Source organism: Brachionichthys hirsutus, unplaced genomic scaffold (assembly GCF_040956055.1).
Source record: "Brachionichthys hirsutus isolate HB-005 unplaced genomic scaffold, CSIRO-AGI_Bhir_v1 contig_257, whole genome shotgun sequence".
Lineage (NCBI taxonomy): Eukaryota > Metazoa > Chordata > Actinopteri > Lophiiformes > Brachionichthyidae > Brachionichthys > Brachionichthys hirsutus.
In genome coordinates this window covers 60,000-83,691 of record NW_027180397.1, presented here as the reverse complement: position 1 = coordinate 83,691, position 23,692 = coordinate 60,000, and the positions used below count along the sequence as shown (strand labels likewise).

Genomic DNA, 23,692 nt, shown 5'->3' with positions numbered 1-23,692 from the left:
TATTCGCTACTTGGCACCGACTCTTCTCCATCTTCTGCTGCTCCAGCCGGGGCTCTCGCACCATCATTTGTCTGGCTTTTGCTGTCATGTGTTCATTTGTGACTCACATTATGAAGTTCCTCCATGACATCATCTCATTGGTGCATTTCTTGAATACTCAGATCTCTTTTGTCTTTTGAAATTTTAATGGTAAAACAATGCTAGAATAATATATACACACATTTAGGAAAAGTCAGGATCCTATGGTCCATAGGCTTTTTTTAAACCAAGTTATGACGTTGCAAATTTTGAAAGCAGTCAAAATGACTGCCTTGGTAGTTCTAGTGCTAATTTGTTAAATGTTGTGTTTCTGAGGTGTAGTCAGTTTATGTAGAAATTAATACATACATAAAGATGCTTAACAAAAAGTATGTTCTATTTGTTTAATCTGTTTAATATTACCATAATAAGCATGAATTGATCTTTGTGTATATTCGAAGCAGTATGTTTCATTTTAAAGTGTAACCAGATTTAGGGCGTATCACAGTTTCAGGACTTGAGCAGAACTCTTTGCAACATCTTCAGACACCCTGATCTATATATATCTTACATATGTCCACCTTTTTTACATAAGTCATCAGATTGCTATCATTTGACAGGGAATTCAGTGCAGACAACCATGGAGGGGGCCAGTCACATTAACTTTGCAATGACAGAAGATATCATCACCAACGGAACGCCAAAGTTCGTCACCGCCATGGACGAAGGAAAGCAGCCGCTCGGCTCCGTTGTGAGCTTCCACAACATTCACTACAAAGTGCAGTGTCGGAGCGGGTTCTTCTGCAAAAGGAAAACTAGTCCCAGAGAAATCCTGGTCAACCTCAAGTCAGTCACAAAAGATTTTGTGTCTTTGTCAGTCTGTCTATTTTCCATCCGTCTAATTTGTATTTTTATTTTCTCATTGCTGACGACAGTATATAGTATAATATCATATATTATCTATTGTTGTGCGTCTTTCAAACCCATAATTTGGCTGGCGGTTTATGTTAAATGTCAAGTCTAAATATAGCTCATCGTATCATTACTCAAACAGGACAATAGGTGACTCCTACAATGGTTTCTTTCTGATGGTTGACAGTTGACATTTCCCATGGAAGAACAAATCACTTCACACAAGTTTCTGAGCCGTTTCCTGCCTCCGTGTTATTCATATGATATTAAGCTATGGTTTCTTACATATAATCTCTCTGACGCACTGAGGCGCAGTCTGCCAAGGAATCTAATGAAACGCCGTCACGTGATCTGCTGCCAGGCTTTTATTCTGCCTTTTTAATTCCACTTTCTTATCTCTGTTTGGCTGCTTTTTTGGATTTGGTTTTAATTTCTCTGCACCACTTTCTTTGCCGTTATTTTATTTGGAACAAAATCATTTGAACAAACTGCTTTGAAGGTTCATCATTTGTTGTATATATAAGAAGCATATCGATGCACCTTGTTTGGCAGTCCTTTCATTGATTTGTAAAACTAAATCACTGAATTAAATATGTTAATATTTGTTTTTAAAGCCATTTATACTTGTTACATTTGCTCCAGAGCCTTTTGTGCTTTTGTCTTGCAGTGGGATAATGGGACCTGGTCTCAATGCTATTCTTGGAACTACTGGAAGTGGCAAATCTTCGTGTGTATCTGATACAAAATTAATTAGATGATTGTTGTTGATATATGTCGAGCTATGATTTTTTTTTTATTAATTCAAAGATTTATGGATATCCTGGCTGCAAGGAAGGATCCCACAGGTCTCTCAGGAGAAGTCCTCGTCGACAAAGTCCCGCAGCCTCCAAACTTCAAATGGCTCTCTGGTTATGTAGTTCAGGTGAATTCTATTAATAACTAAAACCTGCATTAAATAATGTAAACTCGCTTGCAGGCTACTGGAAATACAATGCTGGTACTGACATATTTGCCAGCCAGGCTCCTGAGATAAATATTAAGCTTTGATGAGATATCATAATGAAAATGGGAAGATTGAGCCAAATGATGATCGCTGGTTGTAAAAGAGAAATAGATTGTTGGAGGACAATTGATCTCTATGGGTTCATCACAAAAATGTCCACGTTTGTTTGCTTGTTGCTAAATGCAAGTATAGATCAATCAGTCGCCATGTTAAAGGTGTTATAAAGGAGTGATCTTCCCATCTCCATCCCCAGGATGATGTGTTCATGGGTACCCTGACCGTGAGGGAGAACCTGCGCTTTTCTGCAGCACTGAGGCTTCCCAGCTCTGTGCCTGAGAGTGAGAAGGAGGCCCGAGTCTGGCGCCTGATTAAAGAGCTGGGGCTCACCAAGGTGGCCGACTCGAGGGTACATATTCATCTTATTATGTTCGACTCAATATAACAGCAGGAGTCAGGGTTAGGTTGAACGTGGCCATTCTGAGCTGGGCGTTTCCCCTCAGGTGGGCACAGATTTCACCCGGGGAATCTCTGGAGGGGAGAGGAAGAGGATGACCATCGGCATGGAGCTGATTATTGATCCCTCGGTTCTCTTTCTGGATGAACCGACAACAGGGCTGGATTCCAGCACCGCTCACTCTGTGCTGCTGCTAATTAAAAAGTACGAAAGAAACCGTTCTGCGTTGCCTCAACGCGTGTATGGATCATTTCATTAAGGGCTGCTGCAAACTGAGATATATTTTCTTCTTTTCAATTAGTAAATAAAAGGAGCATAAGCTGCACTTTGTGACGTTTAAAGTGATTTTAAAACACAGAATCTCTTTAAACTTTGAATTAAGAGCTTTGCTGTGTTTTCTATTTAGCATATTGTTTTATTATATATTTGACTTTATTGTGTGTTTGTGTGTCCTCTCAGAATGGCTAATCATGGCAGAACCATCATCATGTCCATCCACCAACCACGCTTCTCCATCTACAGGCTGTTTGACTCTCTGACTCTACTGGTTAATGGCAGAATGCTGTACCATGGACCAGCACCCAATGCTTTGGACTACTTTGCCAGCATTGGTAACTGTGTTTCATTATTGTTACAAGACGCCATTTTACATGTTTGCATTATTCCTCAGACCTTTTTAAAGTCATAAAGTCATCTGTACATTAAACATTTAAACACTGTCTGTCTTCCAGGCTACATCTGTGACCCCTACAACAACCCAGCTGACTTCTTTCTGGATGTTATTAATGGACACTCCATCAACACATCCCAGACAGAAATGTACAAGGGTATGCATGAATCCTTCCATGATATTCCATATTCCTGCCTTCACAGAACAGAATTCTGCTTTAAAATATCTTAATCTGTTTGAAAAATCACATTAGAATAACATTAGAATCATGGTAAGGTTTCAGGGGATATTATTATATTGAACTATTTCTTATTTTTTCATTGCTGGACCAATAAAAAAAAAGGCTTTTGAAATGTTAAATATTTTACAATCATTATTGAACATCATGATTTTCTTTTTCCTTCAAATCAGTTTATGGGATTACTTTTCTCTATATAGTAACAGTTATATAATGCTTGAATCAGTTGTTTTCCTCATGAATGCGTGGTCAGATTTGGACTCCGAGGAGGTCATCAGCACCAAGCAGCGCATCGAGGAGCGCCTGGTGGAGGAGTACAACAGCAGCAGCTACTGCAGCCGCACGAGAGCCGAACTCGACCGTATTGCCAACGATAAGAAGTGTTTCTCGTACTCGCCGTCCCGCGCCTGCACCTACAACTGCTCCTTCTTCCGTCAGCTGCGTTTGGTGCTGAAGCGAAACTTCCAGAATGACATGCTGAACCCGCAAACGTCTGTTGCCCAGGTAACGCCCCGCTGTTCACTGACTTCACTCACAGATGGCACCCGTTCTGTTTGGGCCAAATCAAAGTGCAGTCACGCTTTCCTTAGCAGGAACAAAATTAACGCAATAAAAATGTTGAATAAGAATAAGTATAGGAACACGACCTTATATTGCCAATGACTGTTATTTAAATGTTTCCTTCTTTTGTATGTGCAGCTGGGAGTCGGCATTTTGCTTGCACTCATGGTCGGAGCCGTTTTCTTTGGGGTCACAAATGATCAAAGTGGCATCCAGAACAGGTGAGATAACAATGAAAAGCATACAGTTATATATATATATATATATACTCAGATGTTTTCTGATTTGAATTTTAATGACTTTAAAATTGAGATAAATAAAAAATTTACGATTTACACCCAAGACATGACCTGATGGTGGTGTGAGAAACAGCATTCAGGCCTTTCATGTTGGGAAATAACATGGATAGCGAACATAGTTTAACTGCTAATAAAAAACGCATGTAAAAGAATTGGAAGCAGAAATATTAGAACGTTTCAGCCATTTTTTGACACCGCTTCATTATTTCTGTTGTAGTTTCTGTTTCTGTATAATGCATTACATCATCATCATCATCATGTGACAAAAACAACGTGTGTATCAAGACATAGATACACACAAGCTTTCTCTGTCCATAAAATTGCATTTTTAACATTTCTTATGTAGTTTTTTTTCATTTAAACTATTATATCTTAATGTAATATGGTCATATTTATTATCGCAGTCATGTAACTCTAATATAAATATAAATATGAGTGTTTCCAAAGATGCCAAATTGGACCGGCAGGAAAAGTCGTTTCAAGATCAAGGCATGCGGCGTTCTCACCCCAACTCTGACGTTTTCTCTGCATTCCCTTTTCTATTCTTACTTACAGAACGGGTGCATTCTTCTTCATCGTCACACAGCTGTGTTTTACCACCATTTCTGCAGCTGAGCTCTTCATCATTGGGAGGACCCTCTTTGTGTAAGCGACCTGCCGGAAATTCAAAGACCCATTCATCCGACGCCCGTGATTAATTCAAAGTCGGTTGATTTATATTTGGGTCTTCTTGTGACAGGCATGAATACATCAGCGGCTATTACAGAATCTCTGCCTTCTTCCTGGCTAAGATCGTGACAGAGATCGCTGTGCGCACCGTCATCTCGGTCGTCTTCTGCATTATTGTCTACTTTATGATCGGTATGACAGACATATCTACAAACTAGTGAAATGGAATTAGAGAAAATCAAAGATGTGTTTTAAACGCCCGAGTGTCGATTTATCGTGTGTGTGTGTGTCCAGGGCTCAAATACACAGCAGCAGCCTTTTTTTATTTCACGCTGACAGTGACTCAGGTAACCTACACGGCCACCGCCTTGTCGTTGGCCATCGCAGCCGACAAGACCGTCGTGGCTCTCGCCACCATCTACATGACCATCTCTTTTGTCATCATGATGGTGAGAGGCGCGGTGCCGAGAAAACATAAATCAGTCACCTGTGAAAGTAAGGTGAAAGGTGGGGTTAGGTAGGATCAAGCCATTTTTCTCAGATGTTTCTCCCTTCTCAAAATATCCAAAGAAATTTCAAATTCATACTTTTGTAGTTAGTCTCTCTCTGTTCCCTGGAAGATATATTATCTTAATTTCTGCATTTATGATAGTTTGCATTTATTTATTTGAGCATCAAACATTGGGCATAAACTCAAAATGAACATAAATGAAATTAAATAAAGCAAAAAAATTAAATAAAAAAAGACACATTTTAAGAAACATACCGGTCTGTATGTTTAGGATGTTTGCTATATGACAAATGTACTTGATTTCACAGGAATTTCGCAGGTGGGACAGATAACATCAGGGCCACATTTCATTTACTAGCTTCAGGTTGTGTTGTGTTCTTAGCTTTTCTCAGGTCTCATCGTGGACATCTCTTCCATCATGGGCTGGCTGGCTTGGTTGAAGTACTTAAGCGTTCCTCGTTATGGATTTGACGTAAGTAAAAATTTTGACAATTCTATGAACTGTTCTGTATTTTTTTTTTTTAAAGGCTAGGATATTCAGAATGTATCCTTCGTTGATCATCCTAGATCAATCAAACATGTGTGGCATGTTCCCTTTGATCCGCACCGTATCGATTAGCTTGCACTTGTCTGTTCAGGCCCTGAACATCAATGAGTTTGTGGGTTTGAAGTTCTGTGAGGAGGCTGTGATCCAAAACACCGAAACCTTCGCTACGATGACCAACAGTACGGCCGGCCTCACGTGAGTGACTCTGTGATCCGCTTCCTCTACAAAGCCTTCTGAGCAATCTGGAGTAGAAAATAAAAAAAGCTTAAATAAGGACATTTATTTTTGCTGCTGACCGTGTGGGTCTTTGTTCTTTCAGGTGTACAGGAGAGCAGCATCTTGACTACCTGGGATTAAAGTACACCACCTGGGGACACTGGGAGAATAATGTGGCTTTGGCTGTCATGATGATCATATCATTCGCTATCGCCTATCTGAAACTCCGCTACGTCAAGAAATTCACTTAAGGGGTGTTTTTAGTACATGTACTTAGTTAGATTAGAAGATGTGACTTTCAAGTGATTTCTCACACAATAGCAATGTGAATGTTTGAGATTTGGATTCCAAATGTAACTTATTGGTCAAGATTTAATGAATTTCTTTTTTTTGTAATTCACTTGCCTTCAACATGTAGCTCTTGCAGAATTTTCCGTGTCTTCATTTTAACCTAACATTGATTGTTTTTATAGATATGTTACACACATTGATAATATGTCTTCATTTTTTCTATTGAGCCCAGTTAATATTGTATAATACTGCTGCGTAATCATCGGCACAGTGGTTCCCTGAACGTGCCTGAATATGGACGTAATTTACAAAAATGCATCAATTATGAAACAATTTTGCTTTATTTTAATACTTTTAATTGAAACTGGGTTTTTTCATAGAACTTAACTACTAAATGCTTTTCAAAGTACACGTTTGCCCATATTTTCAGGACGCTTTTCTTATGATTATGATTAAGAAGAGGTCAATGTTTCAGTCACACTTCTGGTTTTCTTACTTTAAACAAATAATAATCTGAACCAGAGAAAGAATGAAGCACATTTTCATCTTAATAAGACTTTATTTTTGTATTTAAAATAAAGTTAAGGCACAATAAAAAAAAATATAAAGCCATGGGTTTCCCATGAATACAAGATGCACTCCATATTGAAGTTTGTTTAAAGTTACAATACATATCATTAAATGATAATAAGCTACTTAATTTGAAGCTTCATTGGTGTACAGAAGATGCGTTAATATGACAGACTGTGCCACACTTGTATCTACTTGTATATAAAAATGAGAAAACACAAGGAAGCAGCAATATTAGCAGTCAAAAAGCCATTTTTTTGCCTTTGGTGTAAATGCCAAGATGTGTGGGTAGATACAGCAGTCAAAAGCAGGTTCATGTATCTCATGTAATAGTAAAATCATTACAACTAAAATGGCATTTTGGTGCCAGAAAAAGCAAAGTATAACCTTTTAATGTGACTGTGCTGTAGATGATCTGCTATTCACCGATATTTGTAATACGATAAAGGTTTTCGTGAACACTTTAAGAACGGTGGCGACGGAGAAACGTCCCTCGCTCCCGCTGCGTTCTTTGAGGTGAAGCCTGCTTAGTCTGCCGAGACTTTCGAACAGCTCACACGTGGCTGCTCCCGTTTGCGATCGCGTCGAGGCCATCGGCGGACAAGGAAGACGACGGGCGGGGCCGGGAGCCGGCGTGAGAGGCCGGCTGGGTATGGCTGACCTGCGAGACCACGTCGTCAGACTCCCAGCGCTCCAGCTCCTCCCTCACCAGCCGCTCCATCTGCTCCCTGTGGGCGTCTGTGTCCCGTCCCTGACGATCGTCCTGTCAGAAAGACATCAACCGGATATTAGACACGCAGCAAAGCAACCAGCTCACAACAGGACAGCGAGCACTGTGCTTACTGTCAAGCTGCAGGAGGAAGAGGATCAGAGGCACAGCCAAAGGAGGAATTTTAATTTTAGACACTACGCCGCTTGTTTCAGTGTGAGACTGATTTTTCATCTAATGACAAAACATGAGGAATCATTTTCTCTCCGATTCGGAGGTATGGAAAATTCCTCCGGGAAAATGTCTATCCCATTTCTACCCTGACGCATGGCGACCGTCTCCATCTCACCTCCAGGACGCCATCCAGCAGTCTGCCCAGCACATCTCTCCTTTTGAGTTTCGATCTCTCCATGGCTTCCAGCTTCACGATAACGGCGTCGATCTTCGACACGATGCTGCCAATAGAGTGCTCCATCCTGTCCACGCGTCTCACCAGCCTGACAAGCAGAGTCGGCGTGTTCATTCCCGTGTTCTCGCGGTCGTTCCGCTTGTCTAGAAAGGTTTTCGCGTCGGCCCTAACGTTGCAAACTCACGCATGAAATTACACACCACAATTTAAGGCTGGGAAAAGGTACAAATAAGACAGTAACATAAAAAAAAATTTAAATAAAAAGATGTGTACACTTGAAACTCTTCATAGGAGACGCCTCCCGAGCTGCTGCCGCGACGGCGAGAGCTGTGGCCGCTATCCTCGTCGTCGTCTTCCTCGGAGTCCTCCTGGGTGCGGGGGAAGCTCCTGCCGCTGTTGGGCCTCGTGAGTGAATTACGTTCCAGATCCAAGTCCTCCTGGCATACGAGCAGAAACACACTGAATACCTTCAGGCGGCGAGGCTTGAGAGGACACTGCCACGCTCACTCATCACTCACTCTCTCTTTCTCCAGGTCGTCCCTCATCTGTTGGTGCTCGTTCTCCGTCAGCTCCTGATCGCCATCCTGATCGTACTTGGCGAAGATGGCCTGAATCTCTGCATCTGTGTGGCCCTTTCTGTGCAAAGAGTAAAAAAAAAAACACGCACGTAGGACAGGCTGACATTTACAGAAACCGACCGCAGACAGTGAAACAACATAGTAACAGGTGAGAGATGTTAGCATCCACTGAAGATCTGTTCACCCTTTAAGATCCTGGCGGAGTTCATCAAGGTTCAGCTTGCCCCCCGCCTGACGTAAACTGTCAGAGATGTCGTCTACCGCGGTTTTCTTCAGTCTCAACTTCATCAGAGCTTTATTACATCCCTTAGAAAGAAAATGAAAAATCATTCTAGATTAGACAATTCAATTCAAGAAATATGTTCCCAAACCTAGAGAAAATTCGGGTCTGGAAAAGAACATTTGGGTAAGTACCATCTCAATTCTGGAGCCTTCTATACGTCTATCCTTTATTTACACATAATGGTAATACAATACAGTTCTCGCGGTCGGACGCCACGCGCGTGAATTAACCGCGTCTTGTGTGTGTCACAACGATATTCCGTTCTAATTGGCGTGACGATTTGCGTGACGTAAAGGAACACCAGCGTCAAAATAAATGATCGAAACATACGGGAGTTTGATGAATACCTTTTTGATGAGGTCCGTCATCTCCATCTCGGACCTTTGCTGGGACATGTCAGCCTTCACCTCAGAGTACGTGTCATTGATGATCGCCAGGAACATGTTCTGCATAGCAAGAAAGCCAAACGGTACTTTCCATTATATAAATGGCTCCTTCTTACCATTGTTGGTATATAATTATTGAAATATATTGTATATAAAATATTGCTTATTAATTATTTAGTAATGTGTGCTAAATGTTCCTAATTTTTTTTATTACATTATTAGAAGTCCAATAGATTTAAAATCTTAGTTGTATAATGGGGGTGGGATTTAATAAGTTATCTTCTTCCCACTCCTTTGCAAGCACTATATTATTGAATTATTTGTTATTTCTTGTGTACATGGCATTTGGTGTTTTGTCTTGGACATATTTATTGTTTTTTTTGCTGAAATATTGCTTCTTGTACACAAAAAGGTGTAATTTATTTTATTTTATTTTTTATTCTGCTTGAAAAACACAATAAACTAAACTATCCTACTCACCATGAGAATGAAGAAGATGAAGAAGACAAATGTCGTGAAGTAGATCGGCCCCAGCACTGGATTCGCCTCCTCAATTTCTGAGAACTCAAAGTCTCCCAGAATGATACGGAACTGCGTGACACTAAACGCAGCAAAGGAATTAATTTCAAAATGTTGCAACAGCAAGAAACGCCAGTGGCTAAGAGTATTTGTATATTTGTGGACTACGCTATGCTATGGACTCACATGCTGGCTTGGAAAGTGCTGAAATCATTGACTTGGGTCCCAAACACCAAGTAGGCCAGCTGAGCATACGCCAGGAAAATGATGAAGAACATAATGGCGAAGCCCACGAGGTCCTTGGCGCAGCGAGACATGGTGCTGGAGAGCTGACTCATGGTCTTATTGAAGTTGATGAACTTAAAAAGCTGAGGGACGAGAGGAATGATGAGCGAATTCAACGGCTGTATCGGACCACCTGTGAGCCAATGACCATAAAAGGGCATACCGTACCTTGATCCAAGAAAAAAAAACGACAATCGCAGCCACGTTGTTGAACTGGACTTGCACGGTGGCCAAAGCGTCAAAGCCGGGGTGAGCGGCGTGGTTCTCCAGCAGGCCTTTGAGGAGATGGCCAACCATTGCCGATCTGGTGATGTTCATGATAATAGCAACAACACTTAACTGAGAGAGAGAGAGAGAGAGAGAGAGAGGGAACAAAGTCGGTAAACATTGCTGGAACCCTTAAAGGAAATGACGGGAAGGATCCATAATCAGGACTTGGATGCGCACCGCGACAATGAGGACGTCCAGGCAGTTCCACAAGCTCTTGAAATAATGCAGGCGGTGGATGCGGATCTCCAGCACCTCCTCCACCGCGTAGTACAGGATGAACAGGCTGAACGCCACTTCACACAGGCCCACGAAGTAGTCCCAGCTGGACGCATATCGGATCAGTCGCACCGTTTGGAACTGCCAGGAGGTCACCGCTCCGCCAGTGGCGGGGAACTCCACCAACAGCCTGAAAAAAGGCAATCAAATGATGTTTGGACTCTTAGTAGTGAGAGGAGGAGGGGAGGATCTTACCTGGCGATGCAGAAGAGGTTGATGTTCCCGTTGTAGACGGAGAAGTCGAGGAACACAGCTCTGGTTCCTCTGTCCAGCCACAGGGAGTCCTTCAGAAACTGCAGCTGGATGGTCGACTCCGCCTTGGTACGGGACAGGTCTTGGTAGTATCCTCCACCTCCGTATTTAGACACCTGACCCCAATACCCGCTGCTATTGGTCTCGCCCTCGGGAGCATACGCCCAGCTGGTAAACGAGAGGAACACGGGACTGAGGACGGAGACGTTTCGTTCTGCGATGCGTGCAGCATATTGCTCTCGGACTAACGCTGTTCCATTCTTGGGGCCGAAGGGGGCGGTGTCCTCGTTGGTTGGCGTGTACATGCTGTAACACTCCTGAACCTCGTCCCGCAGGTCTTCGTGGACGGAGCAGGACTCGTTTCGGACTTTGACCTGCCGGAGCCGGGGCACGCCGAGAAGGAGGTTCTCGTAGTAGATGAGACTGTGATTCTCCGGCAGGCTCTTGTTGTTGTACCACACCTCCCAGTACATGCCGTTGAGGAAAGGCCCCTCTGTGAACTAGAGAAGTCAGGATGAGGAAAAAAAAAGAGGACAGGTGGAGGAATATTTCCACGAACTCCCCCCCCAAAAAGTCCAGATTCAATGCATTTCAGCGAATAATAAATATTAAGATTGGCTCTGATGATGTTCGAAACAACAAAAGCTTTTATTTATGACGCAATTTACAAGGCGTATTTTATTAATGTATAAGGTTGGTGTCTGTCTGCATGCTACAGATGAAGCTCCTGCTAAGAGACAAATCCATCTAACATAACTTCTAGAGCAAGTCTTTATCTTAACTTGGCCTTAATGCTAAATTAGGCTAAACACTTTTGCTGGATGTCGCCTTAAATTTCATCACAAGAAAATGAAAATGTTACCTTCCAGAAATCCTCCATGGTCGAGAGGCTCCTGAAAGTGGACGGGTCCCCGGCAGACAGCGGCGTGTCCAGGAAAAGCTGAGACATGACTTTTGTGTAGTAGTACATATTCACACTCACCATTCCGTAGGTCACTGCAGAGAAATAAATCACAATTTAGCACAATTTTCCTAACACCTATGCATCACCAGTAGCATTACTGCATCCATCGTGATGGAGCTCTGGAAACTGCTTTTAATAGTTGTGCTCTGGCCAGTCCGTTTCCTGATCCCACCCGAAACCACAATTTGGCTTTTTTTTTTTTTGTTGCAGAGAAACTTCACCATTAATTTTATTCATTTTTTTCTTCATCACGTTTCAAATGTGTGATTTCCATCAATGTGTTTACCATTCCAAAATTCAAACATTTAATTTGAGGAAGTGAGATTTTTTTCTTTTGGCTGCCAAAACCATTACACACACACACACACACACACACTGTGAATGTGGAAAATAATTTAACAGCTGCAAAAAAAAATATTTAAAAATGTGCACAGGCTTGCGTATTTGATGCCACATTTTAAAGAGCTTCCTGTGAGTCTCTGTCAATTATTTTTTTGGTTTACATTTGTAGTCACTCTAGAAAAGCCAACGCACTTTAGTGTTTGAAGTAAACACAAACGCGTGGAACGTCGACGCCGGGTGTCTGCACGGGTTTTGTGTTTACTTACAGATGCAAACAGTGAAGAGGAATGCGATATATGTGAGCATCTCCCTCAGTACGTTCCTCAGGTACCGTTCTCGACTACTGTCCCCGTCCTCCATCAGATCGGTACCCCATAGAACTGCAAAGAAAAAAACAAACAGCCATTGAAATGAACAATAGCATTAGTAGACGGACACAGCTCACAAGATTGCAAGACTTCACTTAATAACTCCATTTTGTTTGTTTGTTTGTTTTGTTTGGACTTAATTATTACTGATAGTAATCCTGACGGTTCCTTTTTTTATGCATTTTATATTTAATAATGTATTATTTAGATTCAGATAGATTTCTAAATTGAGGTTATTTTTCTAACTAAACTATATTTATATTATCTCTAACTAAACTTGAATTGAACTATTAAATATTACAGAAGACACCTGCTGTGCTTGATGAGATGAGTTTGGAGAGAGAGGAACTAACCTTTCATCTTTTGTAGTATTTGCTTCAGACAGCTGCGTTGCTGGTTCCCGTCCGCGGTCGCGGCAGGACGCGCTCCTCCTCGCGGGATGTTGCTGCTGCTTCCCCCGCCGGCGGAGCTGCCCAGGCCGCTGCCGCTGGAGGCCGTGGACGCCGACCTCCTCCCGGGACTCGCTGGAGGCCAGTCGGCTTCCAGATTCTCATCCTCGGGCTCAAACCCCGGGTTGTCCCGACTCCACGCTTGTCTGGACGGGGGGGACGGAGTGCCAGCAACCCCTCCGAGACCCGGGTCTTGGTGCTGGATGCTCTCCATCTCTATCCCCTCGGCCGGGTCGAGTCTGTGCGGGCGTCTGCCGGCGGGGCTCTGGGGCAGCTGCTGCGGCTTGACTCGGGATGAGCTCATGGTCCGAAGTTTTGTTCGCCCAAACGCGTTATTTTTAAATCGGTGCGTTGCATCTGAAGAACTTAAAAAAAAAAAAAAAAAAAAAGTAGTGTGAAACTTTATTGTTTATGACGGCCGAAGCATTTCGGACTTAATTGGTAAAGAAAATGATCAAAGTGAACAAACTAATTATCAAAGAGACATGAGGCGTTGCGAGTTTTAGTCGCAACAGATTCGGTAAAATAAGATTATCTTGCGCTCCGTCGCCATCATTTGAAGGTTTAACGCTCTGATCGATCCGTTCGGGAAACTTTCTGTGGAAACATCCAGCGATCCGTCTAAACAAAACATAATAAAAAAAAAACACGCCTGTTGTAGAAATAAAAACAAAGCGATGCCTTTAAACGCGTTTAAAGTGGATGCCTCTGAGGACAGCGACGCCAGCTCATAACTTTCTTCATTGAATTGTCGCCCGCATTAAAAAGCTCCGTTTGTGTGAGGCAAGAACTTTATTCCTCTTTCCCCGGGACAGCCATCTTGTTCTAGATCTGCGCCCCCCCTCCCGTTAAAAAACTTTTCATTTGCCTGTTTCCGTCGCTGAAGGATGGAAAACATGGTGGAAAAAGATTTATTTGCCGATATGTAGTTAAATGTAGTTAAACATACATTAATTAATCATTTGTTAAAGATAAGATTTTGGATGCGGATGGAAATCTTCAAATTCAGGAGCGCATTTTTTTTTCTATTTAAATTGTTCTGTGTACAATGTATACATTGAAATATGTTTTTTTTTTTTTTTAATTAGATTACATGTTGCCAGAATCAGTCTTCTGTCAGCAAAATGATGTCATTTGTTCCATATCTACACCTTCTGACTGACTGTTCCACCCAAAACAAAAGACACACAGGTTGTTTGACCACTTGATGGCACTCAATATCCATACTAAATTTGGACCATCTGTTGTATGTCGTTAAATTTAGGTACATTTTGTGTTAGTAATTTGCATCAATCCCTATTTTAATCCCTTGGAATGGACTGCGGATTCCAAGGGATTCAAGTAGCATTGAACATTTTGGTAAATGCGTTCCATTACATTGGGGTTCCTAAATGCATAGTGCTCTGAATGTAGCAATGTATTTTTAAAAAGTATTAATTCTCTTGCAATTTTCTTACACTTCGGTTCTTGAATCATTAAGATTACTGCTTATGTTTTTTTTTAAGAATGGTTATAGCATTAGTGGGAATTTGGAAGGAGGAGCTATTTGATTACGTCATTATATATGTCGCCAGTGTAAACCGTTCATTGGCTGAATCTTTGTGATGGGGGTTCCCTGCCCCAGATTGCAGGGGTAAAACAATAAATAGAAGCTATCACTTTAAAATTTCAATCTCTGGTACAGAGATCATAAAACTACGGCGTTGCCGATCGCATGATATAACGCAACATACACCTGGGATACTTTGTCTTTCAGTACTGTTTACAGTCGGTTACTTCTTATTTCCCCCCCCCCAAGAAATTCTGTCTGCATAGATAGGTCTTTTATAAGGTAAGTTGACTGAGACGGCGCTAAAGCTAATGCTAATGCTAGTCATAGCTTCTAACGTTAGCCGCATTGTCTGATGAAACCACAGCTACTCAATCGAAAGGCAATAATCATTCAGAGTTGCCAACGGTATGTCGCTGTTGTTCAAAGTGTAAATTTGAGCTGTGTATTACGATTGTAGGCGTTTCGGCTAAATTCGTCTGGCTTGATCTATTTCCTTTTGTGCGAGTTAGCAACGCTGAACTCGTTTCATTGATGGCGGTTCGACAGTCTTAAGGGTAACTAATTGAGATGGATAGCGCCAGAGCTTTTTATCTACTTTCAAACAATTTGGCGCATGTCAATAGTGGAGGTTGTTAGTCTCGCACTCCTGCTGGGATAGTAACGTGATTTACTGGAATGCCACAATGGCTATCACCGGGCTAAACATCGTGAGACTCCTGCTGTAATCAACGCGCGAGTTGTCCGCGATAAATCGCAGTAAAGTTGCATCTTGACAGTTTTCTTTTTTTTGAGTTTTGATCAAAATGTTTTCCTACCGCACATTCCTAAAGAGCAACTACCGCTTTCGTAAGCGGTGAAACCGACGACGCCACAAGTTGGCCGAAGCTAGTGTTTGCTAGCTAACTAGCAATGTCGCAAGCTTCTGCCTTCCTGTATGTCGGGCTAGCATTAGCCGTTTGGGAAGACAACGAAAAGGCCGACAGTCTAAGTGCAATTCCTTCAATTGTTTAAATGGTCTTGATAATTGTTAATATGGCTTGCAGTTTAGACTCACTGGAATTACTTTGTGACGCATGCAAAGCGAACGTTTCACTTGTCACGATATATACATGCGTGAAATAGCATAATATTGTTAGCATCGACCTAAGAGGCCGAACTGCTAACTCGTACACTAGGCCACTTATCTAGAAAAGGGCCACATATATATGCGTGAAATGTGCGTTTGGCCCTTTATTTCTAAATAAAGAATAAATTGGTTCGTTTTCTTCGCTCCCCAAATTGAACGGCTATATGTCGCTGCCTTTTTTATTTACAGCCGGTTTGCCTCTTTGTTTCATTGGGTGAACGTGATGGCGCAGTTGGGTGGTAGCTGTTGTGTTAGCCAGGTAGCTGACCAGCTGTCGTGTTTCGGTGATAAGAGATACGTTGCTAAAACGAAACGACTATTTTCGATTAGCAACGAAAGCGAAACAATTTCGCTCCTTCCCGAGACGTGATATGCTGCACGTAACCTCTTTTTGATTATTATTATTTTAAATATGGGGCATCCTAAACATTCATGTCTACGAATGCCTGCTTTCTTATGAAACGATTTATGTGACAATCCAACAGACTCCAAACATAATATTTTTATTCACTGTTGCCTACAATGTATTAGTATGAGGTGTACCTTATTGTTGTGCGGTGCTGTTGAGGTTAAAACACTCAATCAAGTAGAGGCTCTAAAATGACTTGTATTAACCTCTCAAACTATCTGAACAATTAGCAAATTAAAATGTAAACTATTTGACACACAGCTACATATGCCTGTCTTCCATTTTCAGCATTATAACGAATCTTTTTCATCTGTTTCAGCACTTATTATTGTTTACCAAAGAAATGGTGATGGAGAAGCCAAGTCCCCTGCTTGTAGGGCGGGAGTTTGTGAGGCAGTATTACACACTCTTAAACAAAGCACCAGATTTCCTGCACAGGTAATCACTGTGAAGTGATGTTGTTCACGCTTAATCTGTACGTGTTGGCAGTATTCTGTTTAACTGTAATTTTTCTGTGGCAACTAGGTTTTATGGGAGAAATTCTTCCTACGTTCATGGAGGACTTGATCCTACTGGAGAGCTGGCAGAAGCAGTGTACGGGCAGGCGGTAGGTGCGATGAATCCATGTTGAAATGTATGTTGCCACTGTACTGTGTAGTGGGTGCCAAGTAAGGTAATATCTACAGTGCAATGAGCGCCCGTTTGAAATTGTAAATGTCACAAATCAATCATCGGCAGCATTTCAGCAATAAATTAACAGTTGGATTATTTATTGTATTAAACTTTCATTCATTTTCTACCGCTTTGCGGCAGTTGCTGGAGCCTTGGGATAACATACAAACTCCGCACAGATGGGATTTGAACCCAGCACCTTCTTGCTGTGAGGTGGCAGCGCTAACCTGTAATTTACTAGTCTGTCCGAAACAAAGTATGGATCTTATTGGAAAAATTAGGCATGTTTAGAGAACTGCTATTAATTAGTGATCACTATTTTGACATGTTTGATTTAAATATATATTGATTTTGAATAAATATTTATTTATATATAAAAAGAATGTTGAGGTTTGTCGGGGTTTCTAGTTAATTTTCTAACATGCCAGCAAAAATTTGCTGGAAGTACAAGTGTGCTTTGTAAATTTAAGAGCTCTGGAGCTTGAAAGATCTAGTCAGCATGCCCAGAAAATATTAAGGATATGATATTGATTTTTGACCAATTTTTCCTCTTTTGTTTTGCAGGAAATCCACAAGAAGGTCATGTCCCTGCAGTTTAGTGAGTGCCATACGAAGATCAGGCACGTGGATGCGCATGCCACACTGAGTGATGGAGTGGTGGTGCAAGTCCTCGGAGAACTGTCGAACAATGGTCAGCCCATGAGGAAGTTCATGCAAACATTTGTGCTTGCACCAGAAGTGAGTAGCTCTTCCTTTCTGAATGCCGTTATCACACATTAAACGTGCTTTACAAAAATAATAATAAATCGTCAACTGTGAATAGAAAGTGTTATTTTATTGACTCGGCCAACAGAGTAAGAATCAGACGAATTGCTGCTACTGTAATGAAATGCATGGCAAATGTCCTTAGGGTTCAGTGGCAAACAAGTTCTATGTCCACAATGACATCTTCCGTTATGAGGATGAGGTGTTTGGAGACTCTGAAGCTGAGCTCGATGAAGGTAAGATGCTTATAAATATGCTGAGCTTATTTTACTCTGTGCTGGTGATCGGCAACCAGACATGGTTTTGGATTTCCTCTACTATTGTTGATGCAGTATCTCGGCAACTCGTTACTAAAACGGCATCTTGGACTTGAGAATGAACTGATTTTGTAGTTGAAGGGCGCGGTCCCTGTGGCCTCACAAGTAGCGTTAATGGCCATAACACAAACATTGCTGTGCTTAATAGAACAGAGATCCAGCTAGGCTGGATAGTTCACTCTATCATATACGTCTGAAATTGCATCCATTATATGTATGGAACAACCCAATATAAAGGGATGTATTGCCTTTGAAATGATGTAGTCATGCTAACTTAATAATTTTCTGCATTGTGCCACTGCAGCAAAACTGTCCGTTTTCATGAAAGTGCTGTTGTAAATATAAATGGCTTATTTTATTTATTTTTATTCAGAATCAGAGGAAGAAGTTGAAGAGGAGCCAGAGGAGAGGCAGCCAACCCCTGAGCAACTTCAAGAAAGTCCCAACAGCACCACCTTTTATGAACCTCACCCCGTCACGTATGTTAAAACCCTTTCAGAACTATTTATATCCATCTATATCTCCGCTGCCATACGACTCATGAACACTTCATAATTCTGTATTGGACTCATGAACATTTGGGAATCCGGGCTATGTCATTTGAATCTTCTTTCACACATGTGAAAGTGACAAAGATGTATTCTCTGTAGAAATGGAGTAGAGGAGTCGATGGAGGAGCCAACCCCAGAACCTGAGCCAGAGCCTGAACCAGAGCCCAAAGTAGAGGAGCTAAAACCCGAGGCTGATGAGAAGGCTCTGGAAGAGCTGGAGGAGAAGGCACCTTCGCCTGTCCCTGTGGAGTCTCCACCCAACACTCAAGAACCTCCCAAGGTAAGACTGCTTTGTGATGTATTACTAAGCTGTCTGGAACGTCCATGCTGAAAGTCTAATATCAGAGGCTTGTTCTTGGCAACAATTTGGTTTCCCCCCCAAAAATACATTCATGGATACTGTAGTTTTTGGTGTTGAGTGGGTATTGTTGTCGGCCTGACGGAGCATTACTATATCCCTCGCAGACTTTCTCATGGGCCTCGGTGACCAGTAAAAACCTGCCTCCATCTGGCACAGTCAGCACCTCTGGAATCCCACCCCATGTAGTCAAAGCTCCAAGCTCACAGGTAAACAACCTGCCACTTGATATAACATTTGTAGAATGTTATAAAAATGGAGTTGGGATATTAGAATTGGCTTTCACTCAGAATCTGCCGGAATGATTCTACCTTTTAGCAGGCTTTCTTATTTTTTTTAGAGTAGTAGGACTAATGGAAACCATTAGTTTACCCTCACTGTTGCGTGCTGCTTGGTCTCCGCTGTCCAGAGGGTAAAGAGCTCCTGGACTTCAGGCTGTCTCTTCAATTTGAAGATCGTTTTTGATTTAGCTGTGAACTGCTGCTAGATGCCTTTTTAATTCTAATAATTAGGACCTAAACGGAGTCTTGTGTTTCTGTGTGAGTGCGTTGATGAAAAGAGAGAACGTGTGACTCATTCAGGATTTGTATTTTTTTTGTGTGCGTCCGTCACCCTCTCCGTTCACAGCCCAGGGCCGAAGCCAAGCCGGAGACGCAGGCGGCACCTCTTCGACCTAGAGACCAGCGGACCCGTGACAGGCCGACCTTCACTCCGCGGGGTCCCAGATCAGGTCAGATCAGCAGGCATTCCCCAGATTGAGATTTGATCTTCTTCTTAGGCTTTCATTTGGTCTTTATTGTCGTGCTCCCCGTCTGCCCTTCTATCAGATGGTGTTGCTTCTTCGGAGTCACAAACGGCAAAACCACAATTGAGCTTTGTCAACAAAGGTAACCACGATGATGAAGTTGCATCATTCATCTATAATCCCGTTTTTCATTATCCTTCGATTACTGGATGAGAATACTTCTGGTAGTATTTGGCATACATGATACTTGGTTGATGTTAGTTAGTTCACTTTCTTGAATGTGATGCAAATGCTTCTGGCAAGATTTTTGCGCACACAAAAAAATATTTATAAGCCTGTCTGACTTGCAGGTGGCAGGGGAGAAGGCGAATCTGGTGACATGGACAGCAGGCGGATTGTTCGGTACCCAGACAGCCACCAGCTTTTCGTCGGCAACCTCCCACACGACATTGATGAGAGCGAGCTCAAAGACTTCTTCATGAGTACGTTTTCTTTAAAAATGATCAGTGTTGCTATGAAAAATCATCCACATAGTGAATCAATTTAGTTTAAATTGTGTAACCTTTTTTTCTTGTAGCATACGGACACGTTGTGGAGCTGCGAATCAACACCAAGGGCGTTGGTGGGAAACTTCCCAACTTTGGATTTGTGGTCTTTGATGACTCTGTCCCTGTGCAAAGAATCCTGGGAGCCAAAGTACGAGGGGCATTTATTATTAGCACTTCATTACCCACTTTAATTCTTTTGTTTTGGTTTGGAGGTGGACTAGCATTAAGCAGGAGGTGTGAGTACGGAGAATTATTTTAAAATGGTGTACTTATTTTTATGTGTAGATGGAGTACAAATGAGCTTTTATCCCTCGTTCAAATCTTTGCCATTATCGGGATCATCTGAATCCTTGGACTCATATTTTGTACTTCTGTGTAATTAATCGTATTCTTGGATGCTGCCTGATGAACTTTTAGTTTTTTGGACAAGCATGTGTGCGGTTGCTACTTTAAGTTCCCCGCTTTGGCAAACCTGCTGCCGTTCAAGTGAATGAGTAAGGTGTATATAAAGAGCGTGTGACAGATTAGCAAGGGTTTGGAGCAAACCAGTGACTGGTCTGGGCTGCGAAATGGCGAGGAGAATGTTCACACTGGTTCTCCTGTAGCTAATTTAGCTTTTCTCCCTGCAGCCCATCATGTTTCGAGGTGAGGTGCGTCTGAATGTGGAAGAAAAGAAAACGAGGGCAGTGCGTGAGCGAGAGACGCGTGGTGGAGGAGAAGAGCGTCGGGACATGAGGCGCAACGATCGGGGTCCCGGAGGCTCACGGGGCATCATGGGAAGCGGAATCATGCGTGAACGCGATGGAAGAGGGCCACCAGCTCGAGGCGGCATGGCTCCCAAACCTGGCATGGGCTCTGGACGCGGCTCTGGAGGCCAAGGAGAGGGTCGCTTTACAGCCCAGCGCCGTTGAGGAGAAGCACCACCATGCAGTGTGGAGATATTATCGTGTTCATGTATAAACGTATATATTTGGTTTTTTTTTTGTTCTCTTCATTTTTTTGTTCCCTCTTTGCTTTGGAATGTGACACAGCCTGTCAACCACTGGTTTGTGAAATGGACAAAACAAAATGAGCCAACAAAAAATGTCGCTTATTACGGTTGTTGTGAGCTGGGCATCCTTTTCAGGTTTCTCAAGAATTCACAAACTTGAATTTGGAAATTTGTGCAAAAAAAAAAGGCAAACCAACCAGGAGTAATCTGCCGCGTTTAGGAGGGACTGATGAGACTCTAACTACGACAGTACCGCCCATCATTTGGAAAAGAGATTATATGCCTCGACTTAACAGGGGCGCTGCTTCAAGAAATTCCTCTATTGCACATTTTATATGGTAGTTTCCTGCCCGTTGCTGTTGGAAAAGAGCGAGATGCAAAGATTCGCGCAGTTCAAGGAGAAAAAAAAAACTTGCCTTTTCCTTTTTTTTCCCCTTTTGAGAGAGCACTGCTTCAAAATTGCATAACGCGCTCATCAGTATGCACGAATGGGCACGTTCTTCGTATTACATTGACATCCATGCTCAGAATGCAGCTGGTGAGATCTGTTTGGTCTCAAAGTGACACGGTTCAACACGGCAGGCCTCTCTTGCGGCCTCCCTTCCTGTGACCGATGTGCTTTTCTCACGTTTGGACCCCCCCAAAAGAAACTTTGCTTCAGTAACTGCTGGATGGACAAGATGGCAAGCAAATCTACATTTTTGTTTTCTTCTCTCATTTATAAATCACATATAAACCTGGATTTTCAATAAATGAGTTTGGAGGAGGGGCACAAAGGATTAATGAGAAGCGATATTGAACAGTAGAAGTGGTGGCGGCTCCAAAATCTGGTTATCTTTTGATTCAGAGTTTTGTTTTTGTTCCTGTTTTTCCTTGCCAGTAAGACCACACAAATTTGGGATGGATGACATCTCCCCTCCCTTCCTGTCTTAAGTTTGGAGTAACAGAATAAATGTACAGCAAAAATCATAGTTTACTGTATGCTTTGTTTTCATTCTCTCAACTTTATAAGCACGATGGCGCCTCCTATTTTCCAGTCTTACTGAAGTGTAAAGCGATCTGGGGCTTGCCACATTCTAAAACAGATCTGCTCATAAATGAACTCCTGTCTTCTGGGAGCAGATACAAAAAAGATTTAGCAGTATTCATACAATGATTTTCTTCAGGTACATTTCTTTATTCCATTCATCATTACCTAAGAGTGTCTGTTTTGTACATTTGTTTTGGATGCTGTCTGTTCTGGGTTGTAGGAGTCAATGGGTGCCTGGACTTCTGTTTGATGTTGCTTTTATGAAAACTACTCCCAAAAGGTACATTATAAAGATGGTGACAGTGAGATCCTTTTTTTTTGTCCAAGTCACAACTCTGCAAAGTGTACTAAGGGTTGCTGTTTTTGGAAAACGTTTCATAATGTAGTGCAGATACTGTTTATTTCTTTTCATCCTGACCATAATTTTGATTATGGTCACCCCCACTTCTCCTGGCAACAATTTTCTAATCTGTAAAGGTGACTTGGCCAGAGAGCCAGGAAACAGACTAGCAGATACTTGTGCTCAATTTTCTAGCGTTTCATGCATTTATATTTTCATATGCTGTTTATTCATTGTGTTTTTTTTTTTTTTTATTCGGTTAATTACTCCATTTGAGGCAAATCTGAATGCCATACATGTAGTGTCCCTCTAATTTTTACCATTCAACAGGGAGGGAAGATCTTACGGTTTCAGATAGAAAGAAAAACCTGACAAACATTAGGTATGCTCTATTACATTGTATTTTGTTATCTTGCACTGAAATGGTAAATGAAATTGATGCAGCCTTTTTCTGGAGAAACATACTAATGAGTCCTTCCTTGTCTGGTGCATGGTATTGCACTATCCCCCAACATTTCACTTACAATCAATCTGAACACAGCCTCTCTTCAAATTTCTCCTCTGGCAATGGATACAAGGAAACTGTTGTTTGCTAATAATCAGCATGAAATATTTGCTCTATAGATTTCCCATATTTGAGGTAGTTTTCCCACAGTGACGCTCAGCTGCCCTCACTTTGAATTTAGATGAAATATTTTCAATCGAGATAAATTATATTGCAGAATCATTAGGGCTTTATTCTTTGGCTGCTTTTAACAAGACAGCTCCTGGATGCCTTTAGTCTAAAAAAAAATTATAATAATAATTCTCCTGTGGTTGAGAAACAAGAGTGGATCCTTGGTGTGTATCATTCCAGTCCTTTGAAAGAAAATGGAAGTACAGTACTCCTTTGGCTTTAGCAGGTGTGGTAAACAGCTAGCTGGCATCTTAATTTCCCTGTGTTTACCGTTGTTGCTAGTCCAAAAGTGTTGCAGGTAGCGAACCTTATACATTTTTTTGTAATTTCTTTGGGTTTTTCTATTTGGAATGTGTTGGAATTAACATACAATAAACTACTGAAATCAGAAGCACTCATACAGTTTGTTATGTTTGCCGGTACCACAAAATAAAGTACAAACTTTAATAAATCCAAGAACCAGAAATAAGACTTTCTGTTCTGCCCCCACCTGCAGATTTGTAGGATTTTGTTGTTAATGTGAAGCTCCCCTTTGTGGTGCTGGCTGAATAGCCCTTGGTTTT

At 41.8% G+C, this 23,692-nt stretch overlaps 3 protein-coding genes across 3 annotated transcripts; 2 read left to right on the top strand and 1 right to left on the bottom strand.

Moving 5' to 3' along the window:
• Nucleotides 1-658: 658 nt before the first annotated feature.
• LOC137914613 (broad substrate specificity ATP-binding cassette transporter ABCG2-like) lies at nucleotides 659-6,714 on the top strand. Its single transcript, XM_068758130.1, has 15 exons — nucleotides 659-864; nucleotides 1,598-1,657; nucleotides 1,738-1,852; nucleotides 2,187-2,339; nucleotides 2,434-2,591; nucleotides 2,847-2,998; nucleotides 3,119-3,214; nucleotides 3,549-3,799; nucleotides 3,995-4,077; nucleotides 4,711-4,800; nucleotides 4,895-5,016; nucleotides 5,119-5,273; nucleotides 5,718-5,807; nucleotides 5,974-6,077; nucleotides 6,202-6,714. The coding sequence occupies exons 1-15, from the start codon at nucleotides 659-661 to the stop codon at nucleotides 6,347-6,349; spliced, it is 1,983 nt and encodes a 660-aa protein (XP_068614231.1). The 3' UTR covers nucleotides 6,350-6,714.
• A 250-nt stretch (nucleotides 6,715-6,964) lies between these two features.
• Nucleotides 6,965-13,353, bottom strand: LOC137914617 (polycystin-2-like). The gene is made up of 15 exons (XM_068758134.1): nucleotides 12,954-13,353; nucleotides 12,499-12,612; nucleotides 11,789-11,922; nucleotides 11,176-11,426; nucleotides 10,870-11,094; nucleotides 10,576-10,804; nucleotides 10,297-10,467; nucleotides 10,030-10,211; nucleotides 9,805-9,925; nucleotides 9,286-9,384; nucleotides 8,840-8,961; nucleotides 8,596-8,713; nucleotides 8,351-8,514; nucleotides 8,018-8,165; nucleotides 6,965-7,722 (listed from the first exon to the last, which is right to left on the bottom strand). Exons 1-15 carry the CDS (start codon nucleotides 13,351-13,353, stop codon nucleotides 7,513-7,515), a joined length of 2,688 nt encoding a protein of 895 aa, XP_068614235.1. The 3' UTR covers nucleotides 6,965-7,512.
• Nucleotides 13,354-14,805: 1,452 nt separating this feature from the next.
• Nucleotides 14,806-23,520, top strand: LOC137914611 (ras GTPase-activating protein-binding protein 2-like). The gene is made up of 13 exons (XM_068758128.1): nucleotides 14,806-14,880; nucleotides 16,456-16,574; nucleotides 16,662-16,743; nucleotides 17,373-17,546; nucleotides 17,719-17,809; nucleotides 18,264-18,369; nucleotides 18,541-18,721; nucleotides 18,907-19,008; nucleotides 19,427-19,529; nucleotides 19,627-19,686; nucleotides 19,895-20,026; nucleotides 20,122-20,240; nucleotides 20,722-23,520. Exons 2-13 carry the CDS (start codon nucleotides 16,480-16,482, stop codon nucleotides 21,001-21,003), a joined length of 1,527 nt encoding a protein of 508 aa, XP_068614229.1. The 5' UTR covers nucleotides 14,806-14,880; nucleotides 16,456-16,479; the 3' UTR covers nucleotides 21,004-23,520.
• Nucleotides 23,521-23,692: the final 172 nt, after the last annotated feature.